The sequence below is a fragment of the Canis lupus genome, chromosome 14 (genome assembly GCF_011100685.1).
Source record: "Canis lupus familiaris isolate Mischka breed German Shepherd chromosome 14, alternate assembly UU_Cfam_GSD_1.0, whole genome shotgun sequence".
NCBI classification, from domain to species: domain Eukaryota; kingdom Metazoa; phylum Chordata; class Mammalia; order Carnivora; family Canidae; genus Canis; species Canis lupus.
The window spans coordinates 16654281-16672743 of NC_049235.1; the positions used below are offsets into that span (position 1 = coordinate 16654281).

Genomic DNA, 18463 nt, shown 5'->3' on the forward strand with positions numbered 1-18463 from the left:
TAAGCATTTTCTGTTGTCTTGTGAGGCTTCAATGTGGAAGTAGCCTAGCCTGCCCCCCCCCCCCCCCCCCCCCGCCCCACCACCATTTGCTGGTAGTTGAGTGGTGGATAGACAGGTAGTGATGGCAGGAGAGGAATTGTTGAGTCTGTGATTTTTAGTACCACATTTCAGGTTTGTGACCTTGGGGATATTAGGAGCAGGGCAAAGCAGGAGGAATATGCAGTGGGATTGAATTTCTTTCTATCCCCAAATAGAAGAACTTAGCTCTGGAGCAAGTAAGAACAGTAAACTTTTTTTTCTGAGGGGTAGAAAATAATTTATTTAATATTTCTAAAGTATTCCTAACATGTATTATCTTTTCCACCTTTGGATGACAACCTGGCGGTCAAGAAGCATGTCTCCAAATCCCGTATGTGATTTTAGCCTAATTAAGTTTATAAGATACCACATTTTGACCTTGTGTTTGGGTTATCCATGACCTCTTTTACCTGTAACACAGAGTTGACCATTTGTATGTGTGTGCGTACAGAGCATAAAATGCAGAGTACGGAGTCAAAGATACAGTTCCATTTTTTTTTACCTGATTCTTTTACTTTTTCATGTGTTAGTTTATGGGTGTGCGCATGTGTATGTTTTTCTTAATCATATTATATATCATTAAGGGAAGGATCTGGAATAAGTAGAACCACAGCATTTCTCTATGTAGCTGAATGAGGCAGCATACCTTGCAGAACTGTGTACAAGTTAACCGAGGAGCTGTGTATCTGTTCATTTCTCTGTCTAGACCATTTAGTCTTCACAGATAAAGTTAAACAAGCAGTCTTGTTTTTGCTCTGCCTGTGTTTTTTTTTTTTTTTTTTGTTCTTTTGTGTGTGTTTGTAGGGGGAAGGTTATTTTTGTTGTTTGCTCTTTACCCCTGAGATTTTCCCATTCCAAATACTTCAGCTACAAAAATATTCAGAATGCACTGGCAAGTAACTTCTCATTGAAGGTAAGTAGTTTTCTTATTTCTAGGATACAGTGAATTTCAGCAGCCTTAGAGCTATCTAGCTGTGGGCTTAAAGAAAAGGTTCATGTCTAGTGTAAGTTGTAGCTTGAGATATGGTCAGCTCCTTGGGTTGAATGGGTAATAATGCTTGTCTTCTAGAAATGTCAGGTAGCAGCCCCTCCAATCTACCCCTCTAGGAAAGAACACATTTGTAAAAAAGAGAGAGTAAAATGTGAATGCACTTCTTCTTTCCAGAGGCTGAAAGGGGAATGAGCAAGGGTAGGTTGTGTTTGTTTGTGGTTTGTCCTTTCCTATTAGGATATCATATAATAACCTAGAAAACTGATATACTAAAGAAGGGTTTTGTCCTTCCTTTATTAACATCGCTTGTAACTGATAAAATGAACATACTTCTGGGGGCACCTAGCTGGCTCAGTCGGTTGAGCTTCTGACTTTGGCTCAAGTCATGATTTCAGGGTCATGAGATCCAGCCCCATGTTGGGCTCCACACTCAGCCCAGGAGTCTGCTTGAGGATTCTTCTTCTCCCTCTCCCTCTGCTCCTCCCCCTGCTTGTGCGTGCTTTTTCTCTCTCAAGTAAATAAAGTATTTTTTTTTATATGAACATACTCTGAACTCTTCTATTAACTCACAATTTATTTGATCATGATGATATTGGAGTTTAGGTGAAATTTATTCCTTCCAAGTCAGAGTGGAAATTGAAGGTTGTTTATTCTCAAAACGGGTGGTGGAAGTTTCATTATGGCCTATAAGCAGATATCTGAACCCTGCTGCCATATTAAGGAAGTCTCCCTGTGTCCTTCTGTCCTACTGGGACTTTGTCAGAGACTCAATTATCTTTATGAACAGCAATGGTTTTCTGTTTTTGTATTGTGACATCATAGTCTCCAAACTGTTGTTAGAATTTTACCCTCAGCCCTAAAATTACAAGTCTTTTGCATCACATACAGTTGACCTTTTTCAAACCTCAGGAGTTGAAATGAATTTAAAATGTTGCTATATGTTTATTTAAGACATGTGGAGAAACCAAGTGAGAAACCAAGCATTCTGGAATTGCTAACACTAATGTTGCGGGATTTGTTTGTCAGTAAACGATGAGAAAATAACATGTGGTATATCTGTGATATTATTAGGATTACGTGGAGTATTATTTTGACAGTGTTTGTCTTGAAAAGGGAGACATGTTGGCTTTAGAGCTTGGGTGCTAATCACTGGTCTGACTTGGCAGCCCAGGAGACTTACTTGCTGTGGTAAGAGCAGGAATTATGGTTTCTGGCAGCTTACTGGAAGCAGTGGCTGCTGCATTGGCAGCCTCCAAACTAGTGAGGTCTGTCACCTTCCCTGATGTTGATGGATATCATGGACTGTTTTCTGATCTTCCATGCCATTTGTCAGCCATCAGCTATGAAAGTAGTGGTTCTGTCCTTTTTAAAATGCAAATTCATTATGTTAATCTCAAAAGAAAGAGTGTTTGCTTTCAAATACAGGTGTATTCAGGTGTATTGGGGGGATCCCTGGGTGGCTCAGCAGTTTAGCGCCTGCCTTTGGCCCAGGGCGTGATCCTGGAGTCCTGGGATCGAGTCCCACGTCGGGCTCCTGGCATGGAGCCTGCTTCTCCCTCCTCCTGTGTCTCTGCCTCTTTCGCTATCTCAATGTCTATCATAAATAAATAAATAAATCTTAAAAAAAAATACAGGGGTATTGGTACGTATTTAACTGATAGTGTACTTTAGAAGTGTGTAGAAATGTATTTAGAAATCTAAAATCTGTAATAATTGAGACTTAACTAGAAAGAAATGTGGAGACTTTTATTCTTCATGTAGAAATGGTTAAAAAATATAAAAAACTGACATGACTTTTTTCTATAATATTTGTCACTGTCAGGAAAAAAACATTTTTTTCCAAGATGAATGCTAACAGAAATTCGATTTTCCTGAAATTGTAGGGGAAGATGCCATGGGAAATGATGAGTGTGAAGACATTACTTTGAGAAATGAGCAACAATTTAGGTGTAAGTGGCGAGAGAAGAAAGGCAATAATGGTGCAGAGGTTGGGCAGGCAGTTAAAAAAAATCCTAAGGCAAAGGATCCTCAAGGGCATGGGATTCTTAATTTGGTGGAAGCTTCAGTACCTTTTTGGGGTTGTTGCTGATAAGGATGGATCCTTGCTAAATTTGACAGGCTAAGGGGATAACTTGAAAAATGAAATTGGACAAGATTACAAATCCTATTGAATAATACATTTCTGAAACTTGCCTCGCAAAGCCAGGTTCCTTTCATGCAACATGGGATCCTTTAGGTCCTTGATTCATTTCACCTATCCATGTCCTGTACCTGGTAGGTGTGAACTACCATACCTGGCCATCATTTTCAAATACTCTGTTGTGGTTTGAAATATTGATCTCTGAGGATAAATATGCCTTAGAAGACTAGCACAGGGCCAAATGTCCTTTTTATAATGAGCAAATGTGAAGTTGGTCCCCAGATTAATATCTGAAAGCTAGCTATTTAATAAACTTTTAATTGTTTAAGGCTGATGGGCCAGTTGAATAATTAAAAGAAGGAAGATTATAAATTATTGGAATTAATCATACGAACCTCTATCATAAGTCTATATAATGGTTGTTCCTTCACAGTTCGTGTGCTATGATTTTATTATTGTAATTATTTTCCCATGAGTGCTAATTTACAAAGCTCAGATAAAATAAATTTGTAGATTTTTTTTTTTTTTTTTTTTTTTTTTTTTTTTGCTAGAAGGTTTTTAGTGTATAAAGCTAACTTGCCCATGGAAGATACGTGAGATGAAAGAGAGGGCCTCACCATGGTAGTCTGGACTTCTCTGGCCTTGGACTATACACTACTGACACTGATTCAGTTTTAGAGGGAACACACTTCTTGTTGTCTTCCAATGTTGGAATCAGCCACATGAATTCTCTTTCTGAATGAACTTCTTTGGACTAAATGTGTTTATTAAAGTTTTTCTTGGGATTAAGGATATAGCATATGTACTAAAACAGTCTTGCCTGGAGAAGTCTACAGAAATTCATAGCAATAACAATAGCTCTAATAAAACAACTGCTCACATTCATTGAGCTCATACTAAAACTTAACAGTCTATATGCTTTTTCTCTGCCTTTCTGGGAAAAGCCAGTGCAGCCCCTCTTACATGGTGATGACATATCTAAAATATCATTTTATTTGAGTAAAATATAAAATGATCTAGATTTTTATTTTTATTTTTATTTATTTTTTAAGATTTGTTTTTTTTTTTAAAAGTGTGTTAAAACATGGGTGCAGGGCAGCCCCGGTGGCTCAGTGGTTTAGCGCTGCCTTCAGCCTGGGGTGGGATCCTGGAGACGAGGGATCGAGTCCCATATTGGGCTCCCTGCATGGAGCCTGCTTCTCTCTCTGCCTGTGTCTCTGCCTCTCTCTCTCTGCCTCTCATGAATAAATAAATAAAAAATCTTTAGGAAAAAAAAAAAAACATGGGTGCATCTCTTTTTTTTTTTTTTTTTTTGATAGGCTTTATTTTTTAATGCAGTTTTAGGTACACAGCAAAATTGAGTGGCAGGTTTTCACCTACCTACCACTACCTCCTACCACCTACCTCCTCCCCACCCCCACTCCTAAGTCTCCCCTACTATCAACATCTTTCAGCAGAGTGGTACATTCCTTACAATTGATGAACCTATACTGACACATCATTGTCACTCAAAGTCCAAGGTTTACATTAGGATTCATGCTTGGTGTTATAAATCTTTTTTAAAGATGTGGTTTTCCGGTACTACTGGGTATCAAGAATTTGTCCAGGGCCACCAGTGCCAGTAACTAGGTTCTTGATAGATACTTGATGAATAAATTGATTATAAGTTCTTGACAGAACACATGCAAAACATCTTTTTTTTTTCTTCAGATTGTATACCAAAAACCAAAATTGAAAATTAATTTAAATAGTGATAGAGGTAGCTCCCATTCTTTGAGTATTCTACTTGAATGGTCATTGGTGTAGGGGGAAACAGTTCTGTTTATTTCTGATCTTACTGAGGGATGAGGAAGAGTTTACCTTAAATTAATACCTGTGCTTGGGCAGCCCCGGTGGCACAGTGGTTTGGTGCTGCCTGCAGCCTGGGTGTGATCCTGGAGACCCAGGATCGAGTCCCATGTCGGGCTCCCTGCATGGAGCCTGCTTCTCCCTCTGCCTGTGTCTCTGCCTCTCTCTCTCTCTCTCTCTGTGTCTATGAATAAATAAATAAAATCTTTAAAAAAATACCTGTGCTTATGATATATCAAATTTTCATATACTTATTTAGTAAGGATCATTTGATAAGATTGTACTTCCATGGTACATTAGTTTTTATGTATATTTTCCTGTCTACTATGGTTCTTTTATTTTTGCAAAGATGGAAAAATGTAAGACTAAATCCACTTGTTATTTAATCAATTAGTAACATCTTGTATATATCTCATGTCTTTTTACTCTGCAATTCCATTTTTCACAATTCACTATAGGAAGATAATTCTAAAAGAAGTATTTGTATGTTTTAAACCCAGTAATGTCCTTTGTGGCATTATTTACAAAAATTGAAATCTAAAGTTATTTATTTGCAGTGAGCATTGTCACAGTGAGTCTGATGGGGGGGATGGAGTTGTCTCATTCCCTTTTTTAATTAAAAAAAAAAAAAAAAAAAAAAGCAAGCGTGTTGGGGAAGGAATGGAATTTAAGGGGCAGAATCAACTGTTCTTGCCCAGATCTTGAAATTGACCATGTGGTCTTGTCCACGTTTTTGAAAGGGTAGATATCAGAATGTGTGTTATCTATTAACATACTTAGATCAGGGGCTAGTGCTGGTCTCATAGTAAAAGGAAGATAAAGGAGGAAGAACTGCAGATGATAGCAGGTCCTTTCTCATTCAAGGGATATTCAAAGAATGTGTGTGTGTGTGTGTGTGTGTGTGTGTGTGTGTGTGTGTGTGTGTATCTCCACCAGGGAACCTAAATGAACGACAATCAGTAAATTTATTGAGTTACTACTATGTATCAGGCCTTGATCTAAGACAAGAGTTTTGGAGGACAATGAATGGTGGCTGCCTAATCTTGAATCTTTCCACTCACAATTCTCCAAAAGTCATAAATCTAACAAAGAGAGCAAATAAAAACACACAGGATCCACATCTTTGAAAGCATTAGGAGATGCCATAAGCCTGTGGTTCCAGAGTGGTGCAAGGGAAGCTTCAGACAAGTTTAAGAGACTGAAAAAGAATAGAAGGGTATGGAGAACTTAGAGGAGCAAGGAGCAGAATCACTCCAGAAAGAGAAAACTGACTGTGAACATGTAGTTCACAGCACTGACTACAGAAAATATTGAAAGTGAATGGGATTGGAAAGTACTGCCTGTGGGAGAGATTCAGGTATATGGGGAAAGAAGGGTACCCTTTGAAGATGGCAGTGAAAGTAAAAAGGAAAAAGAATAGGATGAAATTAAAGATCCTGTAAAATGAAAAAGAAACAAAACACACTAAACCCTCTCCCTTTGTCCCACCAGCACCATCTATAATAACTACATAGAGGAGAGAAGAACTTATGTAAGAGGACTCTCAAACTAAGAACACAGTCCCTTGAATGAATAGGAATAGAACAAACACATCTATATAAAATTGCTGTAAAAACTCAGAAAACGCAAAACAAGGGCATTTCATCTGATAAAAATGCTTTTCAAAAAGCAACCATAAAATTAAGAAAATTGTACACACTACAGTAATCTAAAGTGAATTTTCTCATTCAGGCTTTTGAATATATGAAACCTAAAAATCCCACCTTGAATTGGGAATACAAAAGCTAATAAGAAAAATGCACAAAGCCCAAAATGAAATGAAATGAGTTAGCTCCTGGGAGATATAGAAGAAAGGACAAATCAAATCAGAAATGAAGACTAAGTTACAAGATGCCCGAGGGAAAATAGATGGAAATGCCAGGTGACCCAACATATTCATATTTACATTAGATTTAAATGGTCTAAATATCAGTAAAAAGTCCGAGATTGACAGAATGAATTTAAAAAGCCCACGACCCAACGATATGCTGTTTATAAGAAATTTGTATGTTCAAATGTAACAATGTAGTAGGTCAAAAGATGTAAAAAGATACACCATCAAAAGCAAGCTGGAATGGTTATATTAAAATCTTCAGTGCAAAGAAGATTACCAAAGACAAAGAGAAATGTTATATACTGATAAAGGAGCTAGTTCACAAAGAAAACATAGGAATCCTAAATGTATATGCAGTAAACCCCAGGGCTTCAAAACACACAAAACAAAAACTGGTAGAACTCAAATGAGAAGTTGACAAATCCCCATTTATATTTGGGGATGTCAACAACCCTTTCTCAGTCAGAACCATTATACAGAAAATCAGGAAGTACATAGAAGAGCTCAATGACGTCATCAATCTACAGAATCTAATTGACATTTATAGAACTCCTCAACCTCAACTTCAGCAGAATATATATTCCATACGTATAACATGTATACCAAGATAAACCACATCCTGGATAATAAAACAAACCTTAACAAATTTAAAACGATTAAAATCATAATGGAATCTCCCTACAGCTTAATAACAAATAACAGGTGAAATAATTGGGGGAGCTTCATCTAAATTAAAACCCTGTTCCACTGCCCTTGATTTTGAATAGTTATTGGCTTGGAAAATGGGAAAATAGGTATCTCATCTGACAAAATGATAATGAAACATATGAGTTTATAGTTACCCATTGTCTCTTTGTTTTACAGCTTCTCTGTTAAAAGGACTAAAACACGCTAATATTGTGCTGCTTCATGACATTATCCACACCAAGGAGACACTGACACTTGTGTTTGAATATGTGGTGAGTAAAATAAGAATTCAGATTTTAGGGCATCCTGGGTGGCTCAGCGGTTTAGCGCCGCCTTCAGCCCAGGACGTGATCCTGGAGACGGGGGATCGAGTCCCACGTCGGGCTCCCTGCATGAAGCCTGCTTCTCCCTCTGCCTGTGTCTCTGCCCCTCTCTCTCTTCTCTCTGTGTACTCTCATGAGTAAATAAATAAAATCTTTAAAAAAAAGAATTCTGATTTTATAAATATAAATAAAATTCTTGTAGTATTATGACAGAGTTTCTTATTTAGGTTACCATACCAAAGTATTTTATCTAGTAGGTTTGTGTAATTTTGAAAAATCCAGAAAAATGTTAAGCTGAATTTTCATCAGATGTATTATCTATTTATAACCTGTTTGTTATATGTTTGAATATGCTGCAGTTTTCAGGTTTATCAAATAGAATTAAACAGCCAGTGATCGCTCTATCAAAGGAAGTTCACAGACAATGATTTTTTTTTTCCCTTTGAACTTGTAACTTGGTTTCTCAGAAGCGTTCTTACTAAGATTTTTTTCTTTTCTTTTCTTTTCTTTTCTTTTCTTTTCTTTTCTTTTCTTTTCTTTTCTTTTCTTTTCTTTTCTTTCTTTTCTTTTCTTTTCTTTTCTTTTCTTTTCTTTTCTTTCTTTTTTTTTCTTTTCTTTCTTTTCTTTCTTTTTTTGAGTGGAGGAAAGCCTGATACTTACAATTTAGACTTCATAGTTTTTCCCCTCAGTTGGTATTTCAGCTATTAATTAAAACTTCCAATTTGCATAGCACACAATGTAATGATCTTATTGTGTTGAGAGTATTACTGCTAGAAGACTTGGACTTGAACTCATAATTAATCTTTCTCCGTTTCTCCTAGAAAAACATATGGTATTTATGTAGCACCACTTCAGCATTTAACTGTGGAATCATGAAATGTAACCATGATAATTAACATCCCAATTTTCACAGATGGATCTGAGAACATGTAATTTATAAGATACAAATGACATTGGTGGAGAGTTTTATTGAGAAGAGTAGCTGTTGGTATTGTGAATGTATTAGGATCCCATTTTGTAATTACTACACTACTTTTTTAAAAATTTGAAAAAGTTTTCATGTGTTTTTAAAAATATATAATAGAATGCATATTTGCAACATTTTTATCTTGGTAATGTCTTGCCTGTGTCTGTTTTTCATTTGAAAATTGTTGTCTTATGAAGAAGCCATTTATCTTCTCTATTTACATATAAATGATAGATACATTTGAATAATATGGTAATGTGGCTACAAGGACAGCTAGAACTGAGCAGTTGAATATATTACATGCTACCAAGAATGGATGCAGATTCACACATCAATGCAAATATAATTTCTTTTGTTTAATCGGTGATTTTGGAGTCAATAATGTATTCAGTTGATTTAGAATTGGGATTTTTGTGTCATATTTTCCAGTAGATCTAGATGTGATACTGCAATTAAATCTCAATTTTTCTGAGTATACTTGACTAACTTTTATGTTTTGTGGAAGAAGGATTTCTAAAACGTACTTATTTCCTCCCTCAAAATTAGATAGTTAACTAAAAGGAAGAAGAAGAGCTTGGTGTCTAAATCAGTAACATTAATAGAGAAACTAAGAGAAATCATATGAAAATATGTCCTCCAAGTCTTAAAAGGAAATAATATATTTGTGAGGCTAAAATCATTTGATGATTTTATATTCTGTGGAAGTTGCCACATGAAGGAAATTCATTGTCCCAAAATATTTGCTAACTGATTAAGATTGACTTTTAAACATGTCCTGGAGTATTTGCTAACTGATTAATAAGACTCTGAAACAATCACTTTTCTTTGTATGAGTGAGATTTTCCCTGGTCCCAATTCCCTTGGAGCCATCCCAGGTCAATCAACCACATAATAGTGTGGACATCTGCAGTACTTTTCAGGCAACATTTCCTTCCCAATTTCTCTGGGGAGTTAAGACATAGCTTAATCTGTTCTCTCAGAGAATGAGGCAAGCTTGGGTCGTTCATGGTGTAGAATTGCCCTGCCTTGCCTCTTCTTGAGTCTCCATTCCACCTTTATTTCCTCACTTCCCCATTTGTTCTTGCCTTCCTCTTTTCCATTTTTCTTTGTCTTTTTCTATTCTTTTCATCTCCTGTCCTTTTGCGGTCTCTGGTGGAATACTTTTTGTTGCTACAACTAAATTTTGCCTGGGTTTTGTTTACATAAAATGTTTGAATGGATGTCTGAAATCAGAGTTGTGGTGGGAGTGGGGAAGAGCTCCAGGCTGTAGAAATATCTTGCAAGAGTTTTTCCTTAGAGTTGGGGAGGTGTGGACTCCTTGGTAGCGTTAGTGTGACTATGTGGTAATTGCCCAGTATAAAAATAACTCCCAGAATATTTCCTAAAGTTTTTATTTTGTTTTATACTGCTTTTCATTGCTTGTTGGTTATAAATCTACTGATACCTTGAGGAAGATTAAGACTCATAAGTATTTTAATGGATTAGCCAGATTGCTTTCCTCAAGGTATCTAGCACAAATAAATTCTGTTCTCTTCTTGTATGTTTCTTAGTGATGGAAAGGCAATAATAATTTCAAAACATGAAACGCCTTGGGAGTTAGAGCAGATCTAGGTGGGGGGATATAGGGTAGGAAACAGGAGGCCACTGTGGGCTTGAACTGATGAGTGATGAATCAGAAGAGGAGGTGAAAGATTATGTAAGACTAGTATGACCACAATGCTAAAAATCTTCAAGTAAAATTTACTGGGTTTTATGCTGAGCACTGTGCTGGAGGCTTTATAGTTACCATCATTTCAGATGTTTTCAGCAGCCTCATGGAACTATGATATCACCACTTTACAGGGAAACGAAAACTAAGGATTAGGGAGATTAGATGCTTTTCCAGGATCTTGTAGCAAGTACAATGAACTCAAGACCCATCTTACTCTGATTCCCAATTATAATGTTGTATCACCTGCTTATTTTTACAACTTTAGTTAGATTGGGCTTCTGGTCAGAAAAGGAAAAGGAAATTTTCTTCTTTCTTTCTACCACCCTCCCTTATTCTGCTCTTAAGATCCTGAGTGTAATTAAATCCTGAATACGGTTGAACTGCTTTGTTGTTTAAGTAAGTTTTGTGGACTGGTCAAAAGCCTTATAATTTAAGAATTTATTTTATTGAAATGTTTTAAGTTTCCATAAAGCAAATGTGTAAGTTACAGTAGTGCCCCCTTTATATCACTGGGATCTACTTATACACCCCCCCACACACACACACATAATCTTGTTATTTAGCAAGCCCTAAATCAATATCAAACATTTTATTTTATTTAAAATTTTATTTATTTATTTGAGAGAGCAAGCAAGTGAGAGAGAGAGAGAACATGAGCAAGGGGAAGGGGCAGAGGGAGAGGGAGAAGCAGACTCCCTACTGGGCAGGGAGCCTGATGCTCAATCCTAGGAGCCTGAGATCATGACCTGAGCTGAAGGCAGATGCTTAGCCATCTGAGCTATGCACGCTCCCCAATATCAAACATTTTAATGTATAGTTTTCTAAACTTAGTGATGATATTGCCATATTTCAAAGTTGTTAACATCAAAGTTATTTTCTAAAAGAAATTGATTTTATAGTTCCATGTAATTAATAGTATCCTTTTTTTTAAGGAGGCGGAATTAGTAAGTTAAAAAGTGTGAGAGAGTGGTACCTGGATGGCTCAGTTGGTTCAGCAGCTGCCTTCCCCTTAGGTCTTGATCCCAGGGTCCTAGGATTGAGACCCAAGTTGGATTCCCTAATCTGCTTCTCCCTCTCCCTCTGCTCATGTCCTCTCACATACGCACTCTGTCTCTCAAATAAATAATAAAATCTTTAAAAATATATAAAATAAAATTAAAAGTGTGAGAAAAATCCATACACCATGCCCATTGAAACCCTAGATATGAAAGAAAGGTAAAATAATTTTAGGATTCACTAGGTATTGGATTTTTTCTTTGGATTTTAGTTAGATGTTCAAGGGTTTTTTTAGGTTCTTACGTATTTTGAGTTTCATGAAGTGAAACGTTATTTATTATTTATTTAAGTTTTAATTTAAATTTTGATAGTTAACATATAGTAACATTCTTGTTTATGACAGTGTACATACTGCATAAACATATTTCTGCTCTTTGCTTTTAAAGAGAACTTGAAGCCCATCTACTTTGTGTTATTCCTATGAATGGCATTCTGGGTTACACAAAAGCCTTGGGAGAATAATGAAATAGGTGATGAACATTTAATGATGTGGAAGAGCTCTGGAAGAGATGACTTTGGAAAGAGTACTATTAATTACATGGAAAACCATTCAATGGCTAATAGGATATTGCTAGTATAGGCTACCTCTTAAGTACTGTGGAAAGCTTCTAAAATGTCTGAAATTTAGATTCTTACGTGCTTTCAAAGTGCGTAGATCTAATCTACAAGCTGCAAGGTTGGGAACACATGGAAAAAGTGCTGCTCAGTGTGCTTGTGTCTCAGTGGAACAGCTCATGGACCCAAATGACATGTCTGTTTTGAGTTCTATCTTCCTGCCATTGTTGTCAAATGTGAAGGAGCATTTTTAACCACAGAATGACTTGGTTAGCTTGAAAAATATATCTGGTTTCACATAGTTTAAGACATTGTTATAGTTACCCTTTCGTTTGAGTGTTGGAAGAGAAATACAGTAGAAAATAGTCAAATAGTCACGAGTTTTTTTCTACTTACAAAGAAAAGTTAAGCAATTTGTTTATTTTCTTTTTTTCTTTCTTTTTTTTGCCCAAGACAAATATGTGCCACATTAACCTATTTAACTTGATGCTGAAAATTTTAAAACAAATTCCATTAGTGGAAATAAGAATGTTAATATAGTATATATAACTATATAAATATATATTACCATCAAATATATATTAACTATTCTGTTTTTTTATTAAGTGAGATCAAAGTGTATGTAGCAGAACTCTTTATTGCACATTTAATAATTACATGTAAGGAGAAAAGCAACAAGCTTATAACTAGTCATGATATTACTGGGGCAGTCATTTTATTTCTTCTGCTGTGGGGCAAACTAGTAAATGTTTAAACTAATGTGTAACATTATGTAAAAAAGTGTCTATGTTACACATGAAAAAAAGCTGTGTCTCCAAAAATTATGTAAAGTGATTTATGAATCATCATAATTCACATTTTTATAGTACTTTTATGCTAAAAAGCAATCTCTCATACATGTTATTCCATCAAATTCCATCTTTAGCCCTTTGAGCTACATAAGGCATATATTATTGTTACCCAGTTTTTTTATTAATGAGGAAAAAATAATGCTTAGAGAATTTAAAGTGGAATCAGGTAGGTTGAGAGGGTAAAGATAAGACTTCTGTGCTGAGTTCCTTGTTGTCCCATCTCACCCTGTAGATGGCTGATGTTAGGATAAAGAACCATCTTCATAGTTTTGTATGATAGTCTGAGGTGTGTGTAATGTTCAAAAATGGGACTGGCAGCTGAAAGTCATGTTCTTTCTTTTCTCCCTGCCACATAATTTACCTCATTATTTGGTTTCTCTTCCTCATACATTTTGATTTCTAAATCTATGAGGAATGCTTTAATTTGCATGATTTTAAACCACATCTGTTCTCAAAAACTGTAGCTCTCCATCAGTATTCTGGCTTCCAGATTAAAGTCTCCTGGGGCAGTTGAACATTTTCCCACTTCCTGTGAGATAAAATATGTGTGCACATATGCATGCACATACAGCTTTAAATGCGGATAATCAGGGGAAGGCCTTGCTGAGAAGAGGAGAGGTATTTAGGTAAAAAATCTGAAGGAGGGGATCCCTGTGTGGCTCAGTGGATCAATGCCTGCCTTTGGCCCAGGGCGTGATCCTGGAGTCCCGGGATTGAGTCCTGTGTCGCACTCCCAGCATGGAGCCTGCTTCTCCCTCTGCCTGTGTGTCTGCCCCTCTCTCTCTCTCTCTCTCTCTCTCTCTCTCATAAATAAATAAAATCTTTAAAAAAAATCTGAAGGAGGTGAAGGAGGAATACACATATATTTGAAGCAAGTAGTTGATGTTAGGATACATTTTTAAGGTTGAGCTGATAGCATTTGATGTGGGATTCGAGAGATGAGATGCAGGAGCTAGGGATCTAGACCTGACCAGCTCTGATGGTGGAGCTGCTGTGGGGAAAGTTGGGACAGCCTGCAGGAGGAGCAGAGTGGGGAAGATGCCCCTCAGATTTCAATAGGTGAGAGCTGACATGCACGTTGTATGTGCAGGTGAACATATCACAAGGCAGTTGGATTAATGAGTTAGAATTTAGGAAAGGGATCCAGGGTAGAAATTTGGAAACTGTCTGAGTTATAGATGTTATCTAACAAGGGGATTGTATAGGATCAGCAAGTATGGTAATTGTCACATTGGTGGACCCGAATGAACCATGCTTTTGTATACTCGCCCCTCGTGCAGGCCTTATCCCTTCATCTATGTTGGGTTTGTGGTTGCTCTAACCAACAGGGAAACATGCCAGCAGTGACACTAATGCCATTGTGGTCCTGACAGCTTCTCTTTTGTATTCTTGGGCACCTTGACCAGAATTCTGGTTAGAATTCTGGTTGTCTTATGAAAGAGGCCATGTGGAAAGGGAGAGGCCGTAGAGGACATGGGAGAGAACTGAGAACCTGCAACACAGTGTGAAATTAGGCCCAAGGTATAGGACTCCAGGCAAGCCATTTGCCCAGCCAGCCTGGCTATGTGCCAGACGTGTGACTGAAGAATCATCTTGTGGGAGAGGGAGGGCGATCCATTCCAGGCTCACAAGTAGCACATGAAGCCAAAGTAAGTTGTCCCTGATATGCCTTTTCTGAATCTGTAACCCAAGAATTGTGAGAGATAGTAACACATATGTTGTTTCAAGCCACTCAGTTTAGGGTTAGTTTGTTGTACACAGTCAATAACTAAAACACCCTGTGAGTGAATGAACATAGAAAATGGAAAAGAATTTTATGGACTGACTACTGAGGTATTCCACCATTAGGGGTCACAGTGATGAGGAACTATCAACAAAGGATACTGCAAAGAAAACACTAGTAACAAAGGAGACAATTCATTAATTCAGATAAAGCTGTTTCATTTGAGACTGAGCATGAGAGCAGAGCAGGGGCTGCCTCTCCAGTGCCTAGCAGAGTGTCTGGCACATAGTAGGTCCTTAGCAAATATTTTTTATGTGACTGAGTGAGTGAGTGAGTGATGTTTGAAGGAGGAAGAACAAGAGATTATAATAGTTTACCACTTAAGGCAAACAACAGTGAAAGCAGAACTACTAAGTCACACTTTAAAATTATTTCTTTATTTTTATTTATCTGTTCATCTACATTCCATCTTTAGTTCCCATCTACTGTCTTTATTTTTTTCTCTCAAAGCAAATGTTCTTCCAAGCAGAAGATTTAGAGCAAATCTGACTCCACAGCAATTAGAGCAGGCTTCAGACAATGGGATAGTCAGAAACCGCCTTGTTGTGGAGGAATTAAAGGGCCTGGCTGCTCTGAATAAATGTACCAGCCAGAGTTCTCTCTTGCAAGCAACAGAAATTCTCTTTGGCTGAATTAAACAGAAAAGTTTATTGAGAGGATATCATGTGCCTGACAGATCTGCTGGGAAGAATTTAAAAACCGGCAGGAATAGTGTAAAGCTGAATAACCAGACCGGAGCCAAAATCATGCCACACAACTGTCCATGGAGCACCCTGCTGCCACCAGGAGTGTTGGCTCCAGACACTGTCTCTTATTTCATTGTCCTGACTGCCCTGGGTGACTGGAGGTTATTACCTCTGTTGATGTCCAAATAGCATCAACAATCTCTCTGCCTCTTTGGGTCATTAGCTCCTACTGCTAAGTTAGGGTTGGTTGTGTTTGGTTAGGGGACACTGTAGGTCACATGCCCTTGTTTTAACCTGCACATGTCCCTGAGAGAGCAGCCTTTTGGTTTTTGCAACAGCAGCTGGGCCTTGCCTTCCACCCAAACTCATAAACCAGGGGATTTTCACAACACAGGGAATACATTCAGATACAGAACACACTTTACTCAATTCCCTGCTCTTCCCAACCCCCTCCCCACCCCAAAATACCTTGTGAACATCCACTAGAATATGTTCATTATGTAGTCCAGATAAATGACATCTAGACCATGAAAAGGATTGCCATTGTCATAGAACTATCATTGATAATCTTTGAAAAATCAAGAATGAAGGTGAGCAGAAGTAATGTTGGTTTTTATTTTTTATTTATTTATTTTTTTATAAATTTTATTTATTTATGATAGTCACACACACAGAGAGAGAGAGAGGCAGAGACACAGGCAGAGGGAGAAGCAGGCTCCATGCACCGGGAGCCCGACGTGGGATTCGATCCCGAGTCTCCAGGATCACGCCCTGGGCCAAAGGCAGGCGCCAAACTGCTGCGCCACCCAGGAATCCCCGTAATGTTGGTTTTTAAAAGGTGGTGGGGAACAAAGCTGAATCTGTAGATGTATAAGCACATGATAGAATGTTAGTGAAATTCGAAACTAGGTTTTGGGACATTAAAGTATAATAATATTCATTCCCTTTTAGTAAGTAACAGAGTTATTTCTTGATTTCAGCAAAGCTTAGGACAGGGACTCTCATACATTCTTGGAAAAAAAACTAAAATCCAGTTGTCATAAGATTATTTTTCTTTCAGTTTATTGCTGGATAACAACTTTACCCTAAGCCTATTGATTAATGAATTGACATTAGGGTAGAGAAAAGTTTATCAGGGTATGCTGGAAGGCATAGTCTTTGACCTTGTCCTGTTTGATATTTTTATTAATGACTTAGATGAAGACATGGTGCTGATGTGCTTGACCTATTTGTGTGTATTGTAGCTGGGAGCTATAATTAACACTTGGGGTGATGGAATCAGGGGTCAGAAAGAATTTGATGAAATAATGGGTGGAAGCTACAGGATGAATTGCTGTAAAACAATGTGGTTAAGAAAAAAAAAAGCAAGCCCAAGCTAATATGGAAAAACAAGGTACACTGGGTGTTATGCTATATGTTGGCAAATTGAACTCCAATAAAAAAAAATTTAAAAAAAAGAAAAAGAAAAACAGTGTGGAGGAAAGTTAACTTCAAAATGAAGTTAATTTCATATGAAAAAAAGACTAGTAATTTCTTTAGTCCAATGAACTGGAGCAAACAGGAGTATGCACCTAGGATGGCAAGAGGTCTGTGAATCATGTGTATATAACAGGGAACCCAGGACGATGCCAGGAAGGTCTAATTCAGGAGGATTAGACTAGAGAATAGAGAAAAGGTAATGTGTACATTTCAGACAGGACAAGAAAGCCCAGTGTGAGAGTTCTGGGGAGTCTAGTTTTGGCTTAAACCTGGGAAAGATATTCAAATGTTTTGTGTTACTTATAAATCAAATGCAGTGTCTTGAAGTGTCAATGAGTGTCTCATCACTAAAGTATTCAAGTAGAGGCTAGGTTGGTCCAATGCTGTAAGAAGGGTTCATGTTCATAACCTGTAGTCTATGCAAGGGATTGAACTATGTAATTTAGTATGTTATTTCATGTTGTTCCAACCAAAACCATGAAGAAGGTAGAAGGTTCTTCCATTTTGCAGATGAGGAAATTCATACTAAGATGTCAGATACTCTGTGTATGCCCTTTCCAGTGGCTGCATAATATCATCTCCTGTGTCAAGTGTGAATAAAAGTAACTCCAACTTTACATTGCAAAGCATTGACCAAGGTTTTGTAACTGTTATGTGAACTCATTTCACTTAGCATAATTTTTAGAAGCAGAAACACAGCTTGTTATGGCCATTCATTTAATAACGCATTCATTTTTCCTTTATTCATTCATTCATTTGTTTTTCTCCTCCAACATACAGGAACATTCTTCCAGGGATTATCCCTTGAGCTCTAGAGATAGAAGTATATATCCTTTGTTTTTAAAGATGTTGAAGTCCTATGGAGGACTGTGATCTTAGGAGAGAGTCCATGTGCCATTTGGGTTATAAGCTGCTGTCACAGATCCTCCTACACCAGGGAACAGGAACACATTTGTGCTTTAGTGAAAACAGTGAGAAAACCAGATTTGACTCATGGAAGAATTTCTTTATGGAAGAATCTTAAGGATGTTTTAGTTTCATGTATGGAGAACTAGTTATGCAGTGTCATAGTGTGATCCTATATCCTGATGGGGGCTGGGTTGTCATTCAGATCCGAGTGCCAAACATGAACAGATGTTAGCATTGTGGATGACTGAAAGTGCAAGCTGCGTAACGTAGAAGAATTGTGAAGCATAAGGAGAAACTAAAAAAAGGAAAATGAAACAAGCTTGCTTTCAGTCAGTGCTCTATTATAAACTTCACATTTTGTCTAATTGGTAGGACAAAGTCAATTAACTTCTTTTCTGTCTTTTACCCTAATGGCTTTTTCTCATCTAACAAGGAATTCTGGTCTCTTGTAGTCATTTTCCACTATATTTGTTCACTTGCTATGTTGGGTGCTCAGATTTTAATTTATTTTTTTTTCTGTTACATC

The 18463-nt window shown here is 37.3% G+C and overlaps 1 protein-coding gene across 11 annotated transcripts in view; it reads left to right on the forward strand.

Annotated features, from left to right (window-relative positions):
• CDK14 (cyclin dependent kinase 14) overlaps positions 1 to 18463 on the forward strand; it is a 722239-nt gene that overhangs the window by 397523 nt on the left and 306253 nt on the right. For all 11 annotated transcript variants that reach the window (XR_005369364.1, XM_038556760.1, XM_038556759.1 and 8 more), the window contains one exon: positions 7795 to 7889. Coding sequence is in view for 10 of the 11 variants with exons in the window: in XM_038556760.1 (XP_038412688.1) it covers positions 7795 to 7889 (95 nt within the window). In the remaining variant the exon portion in view is untranslated. The remainder of the gene's footprint in view (positions 1 to 7794; positions 7890 to 18463) is intronic.